General features: G+C 38.1%; 1 protein-coding gene across 1 annotated transcript; it reads left to right on the top strand.

Moving 5' to 3' along the window:
* Positions 1–597: 597 nt before the first annotated feature.
* Positions 598–4,921, top strand: LOC121429300 (sulfotransferase 1C4-like). The gene is made up of 6 exons (XM_041626303.1): positions 598–751; positions 1,061–1,317; positions 2,204–2,321; positions 3,109–3,206; positions 3,766–3,949; positions 4,774–4,921. The coding sequence occupies exons 1-6, from the start codon at positions 598–600 to the stop codon at positions 4,881–4,883; spliced, it is 921 nt and encodes a 306-aa protein (XP_041482237.1). The 3' UTR covers positions 4,884–4,921.
* The last annotated feature ends 1,795 nt before the right edge of the window (positions 4,922–6,716 follow it).

Below are 6,716 nucleotides of genomic sequence, written 5' to 3'. Positions count from 1 at the left end.
CACTTAACATAGTATCGATTGATCCGATCATCTATGGAAAGCCAACAACGTCAATACATGAAATACATGTTTGTTAAAAATATATTCTATCGTTTACACGGAAAAAATCGTTTTCTTGCAAAAAAAATCATTGTGCTTTTTAGGCTCTTTGTTTACAAAGAACATTGCCAATTTCATGTAGACAAAAATATGACATCGCTGCATTTCTATATTGTTGAGGTTAATGAACGGATTAATCGTAACTCTTTGTAAAATGGAGACCAGGGGCCGTCTTACAAAGAGTTGTGATTGATCGGATCAATTGCAACTATGGAAGCAAGCAAAGTCAACATATGAAATGTATGCCTTTGTTAAAAAAATTCTAGATATGAATGAATATCCATAAATTAATTGATTAATTGACAATTTGGTGCGTTCTCCTTTGTTTACGAAGGACATTTTGCAAATTACTTGTAGAAAAATGTATGACAATGATGGATTTCCATAGAGTTACGATTGATTGGATCAATTGTAACTTTTTGTAAGACGTGGCCCTGGTCACAATCAAAATGTGACTAATCTATTCTAAGCTCGATTTCCACCTTTTCGCCCATATAGATGACTGAGAACCAGAATCCTCCTTTCATTCGGTCAAGGCATGAATACAAAGGAGTTATGTATCCAAATTTTGTCCTCGACTCTAGCATCGAACGCCTGAGGACCTTCCAGGTTCGACCAGATGATGTTTGGCTCTTATCATTTCCCAAAGCAGGTTAGAAGTTGTGGGACCGCTTAATTTTCCGTCTTGTTGAATTTATGATATAGATTATTACTCATTATGGCCGGGAGTTGCATAGGAATTATGTTTTAATTAAAGGCAGGGATCATACTCTGAAATAAATGTTTGAAATTATTCGTGTTTACTGTTTAAACATTAAATTGCATCTTTGTCGAGGCTTATTAAGTAAACAATTTCGATCTTAATGCTCACATGCAAGTGATGCAATTTTCACCTAGATACAAAATTCTCATTGTTAATAATTTTGATAAACTGAAGATTATACTGTTTTTATCCGTTGAGGAACACACTGGATGATGGAGATTGTTGGTCTCATTCTTAGCGACGGTGACCCAAGCCGCATCGACAGATCACTTTACTCGTCAACGGTGGAGATGATCAACATGGATCAACCGTTTCCTGCCACAAGAGAAGCGGAGATTGCACACCCGGTGGACATGAGTCCATTCCTGGACGTTGTCGAGAAAGCGCCCTCACCTCGGGTGATGATAGATCATCTAACCCTGGATCTTCTTCCAGAAGATATCCTCAAGTCAAAGGTTCGTTTGGTGGTCATGCCGCCATAGATGATCATGAAGTAGGGGAGTGGGAACATTTATTTAGGAGTTGGACAAGCAAAAAAGAGGCTCTTCACTGAAAAGAAAGGTCATTTTCTGCATGTAGAACTGACAAGGAAAAAAAAGTGGAAGGGCACACTTGGATCGCCCTTATTTAGGGCAGAACCAAACTCGAAGTTTCTTGGTTGCCCTCCATTTCCTGTTATGTAGCTGGGCCTATAGGGTTCCGTCATAAGCTCCTTGGATGATATCGATATTTTCGAGTGTTGACATTGTTGATGTGACTGGGTGTAACTACAGGGTGGAACGCTTTGAACCTGCAGAAGGCATTAACAAAGAACAAATTTAATTAAAAAAAAGGATACTATTTATACAGGGGCCGCGATTGTTATTGTGATTTTTTGCAAGGCAAGCCTCGCCCCCTACTTTCAAAACCATTCTGCGTCCCAATTTCGAATATTATATAAACATACATAATTATATTTTTGTATTAAAAAAAGTCAATATTTTTTCTCGCTTTAATCGCTCTCTCGCAGCTTTTTGGAAATTTTGCCCATACGCCATGTTTAACCAAGGACGTGCATGAGACCCTCTCATATTTTTTTACTCATTGCGCTACTGTTCGTAAGTAATGAATGGCGCGCAGTCACATTTCCCCTACGGCGGCCGTATTGCGCGAGTCGAAAACAGCCGTTTTAACATTTTGTGTACCAGCTTAGCTGCAGGTGGTTTGAACAAAAATGAAGAAAATGGCTATCTTCGACTCGCCGTATCTATCCGCCGAAAAGGGAAAATATGACGGAAGCATATTAACAATGAGTTTAAGACTATCTCATTTCTCTGTTCCTCTTCCCCTGTCCATATCCAGATCGTCTATACCGCACGCAATCCAAAGGATTCCATTTTATCTTGGTATGAGTTTGTCAAAGACGACCCAGTATATTCGCTCACCATGGATAAAGCCATACAGGAATTTATGAATTACAGTGAAGTATAGATGATTTTGATACAATATTCAATCACAGTGCAGGGGCAGCGGAAACGGGGATGGGGCGGGGGAGGGCCGGGTGGGCTTCAGCCCCCACACTTTTTTTTCCACTCCACCGGGTACAAAAATCTGTAAAAATGACCGTCACTTGTTAATGGTCAGCACCCATCTCACTTTCAAAACCTTTCCGCCGCGGCCCCTGCGGTGGGACGGTGGGGGGGGGGACCTTCTACCTCGATCTCTATTAGGCATGTGCATGATTTTTTTTAACCTATATCATTATTTGCACTCTGGGTGTGATGTATGAAATATCATGTTTATCTGATATAGAAATTGAATTACTTGATATGTGCAATTATCTCAGGGGCCGTGGAACGGTTTTGAAAGTGGGGGGGGGGCTAAACCAAATGTGCGTGTGGGGGCCGGGGAAGCTAGGGGCTGATCATGCAAAAAAATCCAATCATATGGTAATTTTACTTTTTTGCACAATGTGTGGAAAGAAGTGGGAGGGGGCTGAAACTCACCCAGCCCCGGCCCACCGCCCCCCCCCCCCGTTCCACGGCCTCTGTTCTCCTGGCAGGAGTTTGATTTCGCTGTTTAAAATCTCTGTAAAAAAGGGAGAAAAAATACAAATAACGATTATAAACCAACGTATTATTTCTAATACTCTACAAAGATAGAAAACTGAAAAATGGATGACATCAGTTATTGGTATATATTTTTTGATAGACATATAGATGACATCATTCTTTCTTAATTTTTCTTTCTTTTTCAAATTTGATCAGCAATGAACTGGGGTTGTTGGCCGAACCACGTTCGTCAGTTCTGGCAGCTACGAGACCACGAAAATGTGACATTCATCTTCTATGAAGATCTCATAAGGGTATGAATATTTGGAGAACAATTATTTTTTTTAGATACCATTAAAATCGTGGGTTTATGTTCTTGAAACATAGTATACAAATGTATGGATATGCCAGGGATCATGGCATAACTTCTGCTTGTTAAATTCAGGTATCATCCAGGGTGGTCATGTCGGGATATTTTTTGGGAGGAGCAAGACGACTCTCGACCTAAATATGTGGTAATTTTCTCTCATGTTATAAGGTTTAGACCTTTTTATCATCTTCTTGTCTATTTTCACATTTTATACTCCCTATTTTCCTATTTTTAAATGAAACAAGGGGGACCTAGTTGAAAATCATATAGGGGTATTCACCCCTGTCACCAGCGACACCGCCACTGCGTATAATATTTATGTATTCAAATACCATTCTAAAGTAATTTGACTGACGACCCCCCCCCCGGTTCTCTCTTTCTCTCCCCTCCTCCTTCTACTCCCCTCTCCCTGGTCCCTATACTCTCTACCGTTTCTCTCCCCCTCCCCTCCACCTCTTTCCATGCACTCACCCCTCCCTCCGCGATTTCTCTTTTTTCACCAGGACCCTGCTAAGAACATCCGGAAGATTGCTTCTGGTATAGGTCATCCTCTCTCAGATGAGATCCTCCAACGAGTTGTCAAGCTCAGTCACATAGATTCACAGAGACAACGATTTCAAGAGATGGCCGAGAGTGGGCAAGAGAATCTCGTGGGAAATGCTGGCCAGTATACATTCCTCAACAAAGGTTTCATATTTTACCATAACTCTGATATATCTAATACTATTTTTTACCCCCTTTTTAAAATTAAGATCCACCACTTTCTTAAAGTTATCTAGACTTTGACACTCCTTAATTTACATATAACGAGCTCATTAACCATCTTCCATGGTCAATTAACCTATAATTCACGAGCTCATTAAAATTCGCCCCTGGTTTATAGGCTTAGTTTAACATCCTTTTCCCAAAATGTGAATTTAAAAGTCGATTTTTTTTTCTTGCAACATGGACAATAAAGTGATTAATATAATATATATTCATCTATAAATTAGTTACTGTGTCAAAACATCAACATAGAATTATACCTTTTTAATTCTTTCCACCTGTGGGAGAATTTACTATTTTACCTTACTGCTCAAACTGATTTATAGGTGATTAAACTGATTACATTAATGTTAATGAGAAATATTGACATAGAGAGTTGAACAGTACGTTTACATTTCAGTGAAATAGAAAGTGCATAATGTCCTCATCGTGAGTATTCAATGGAGAAATTGATGTCACCCCTCTCATTTCTCTTCTGTAAGTAAACTTCATTAAATCTTGTTCATTTTATTAATATCTTTGTATGCAGAATATTTCCCTTTTCATGGTAAGAAAAAAAGGGGGTACCCAGGGGTGACGCCAGGTTATGGGGTGGGGGGGGTCATTTTTTCTCTCTAAATGGAAGGAATAATTGTAGCTAGGGTGTTTATTTTTTAAGTTTCGTTTGGCCTTCTTGAGTTTGAGTGAGATACGATCAGTGGTGACGATTTTTTTTACTCATTTATTTTCTTTTCTTTCAAATACAGGAATAGTCGGTCGATGGAAGGAGCACTTTACTGTAGCACAGAACGAAGCCTTCGATAAATGGTATCAACATAAAATGGTTGACACTGATCTTTCATTTACGTTTGAATAGTTAAAGGACAAGTCCACTCCAACAAAAAGTTGATTTGAATAAAAATAGAAAATCCAACAAGTGTAACACTGAAAATTTCATCAAAATCGGATGTAAAATAAGAAAGTTATGACATTTTAAAATTTCGCTTAATTTCACAAAACAGTTATATGCATATCTTGGTCGGTGTGTGCAAATGAGGAGACTGATGACGTCATCCACTCACTATTTCTTTTGTATTTTATCATATGAAATATTCTCATTTTCTCCTCATTACCAAGTAAAACAACAATTAATTCCTCCCTGATCATGTGGAATTAGCATTGTTTAAATACTATATGGTTCAGTCATGTTGGTACTTATTGTCAAATTTGTAAAAAATGAAATATTGTATAATTCAAACAATAAAAAACAAAATAAATAGTGAGTGATGGACATCATCGACTGACTCACCTAGTTGTTCATACCACTGTTTTGTGAAATATAAGCGAAACTTTAAAATATAACTTTCTTATCTTACATTCGATTTTGATGAAATTTTCAGTGTTGTGCCAGTTTGATTTTTTTCTATTTATTCAAGTCAACATTTTTCTGGGGTGGACTTGACCTTTAAAGTTGCATTGGACATAATTGTTGAGAGTCTGTATGTATCAAATCAGGGACGGATCCAGGATTTTCAGGGTTTTCACTGAAAAGGATCATTTTGCATGTGGAATTTGACAAGCAAAAAAGGGGGCACACTTGGATCCCCCTGGATCCGCCACTGTTTCAAAAACGTTGTTAATAAATACGTGAATTATTGTGAAATAAAGCAGAGGCGGTGGGGGGTGGATAGAAAACCTTAATTTGACGTCATATGCCTATATTGTTTCCGTTAAAAAAGCAGAGGTAAATAATAAACATAGTCCCATAACTTTCATCTTCCGAGCTCCTTTCCGTTTTTTCCCTCTTTTGGCCCGAAAAATAATTGGGGGCAGTCACCCCTCTGTCCCCATGATGCCGTTTCTGGAAATAATTAGAAATTACTTCCCCGTATCCTTGCTTCATCTTTACGAACGATTTAAGTTTAAATAACACTGTTGTGTGAAATGTTCACAAAAAACAAGGTTGATGTGAATGGAAGAGAAGATTCCAACAAGCAAAAATTCTATAAAAAACAGATGAGAAATAATTAAAAACGATATATCACATTTTGAAAAAAAAAAATATTACAAAACAGTTATTATGTACAACACTATGGTATTCGATGAAAGAATTGATTGTGTAATTTGATTTAATTTGTGGAGGTGTCGTAGCCGAGTGGTCTAAGGCGCCTGCATGGAAAGTCCGTGGTTCGATCCCCGGCCGCGGCACCTATGCCCGCGTGAGCAAGGCATTTAATGTACAATGCTGTTTTATCCTGCTTTCAAATAAATGGAAATGCCATATGCATTATCGGTAACTAGGTGTGCATTTGTTAAAACAAAATTAGTTAAGTATCTTATTTACAAAAACCGAGTATTATGAAAATCTCCTTCATTAAATGAAATAAAACTAGAGGGGATCAAAGAGAAGAAAAGAAATTGGCAACAAAGAGGGGGACTCTTACAAGTCATTTCTTTAAATGGGAAAATTTAAACAGACCATATAATTGGAACCAAGAGCCAGTTCTCCACCGGATAGGGGATGGGGGTGTTTTAGGGAGGGTCGTTGAGGGGGGGGGGTAGGGTCCAGGGCTGAGATTTTTTTTTATATTAGAATCATCTGAGTGAAGAGGCCGAGGCGATGGGTTTTTAAAACAAAGTTGATGGCTTCAATTCGCTTAGGTTTTATTGATGATTTATTTTATGTATTTGGAAAGTGTTCCTATTATCA

The sequence above is a fragment of the Lytechinus variegatus genome, chromosome 15, assembly GCF_018143015.1.
Source record: "Lytechinus variegatus isolate NC3 chromosome 15, Lvar_3.0, whole genome shotgun sequence".
In the NCBI taxonomy this organism is placed as follows: Eukaryota; Metazoa; Echinodermata; class Echinoidea; order Temnopleuroida; family Toxopneustidae; genus Lytechinus; species Lytechinus variegatus.
This window is presented reverse-complemented; position numbering and strand designations above follow the sequence as displayed.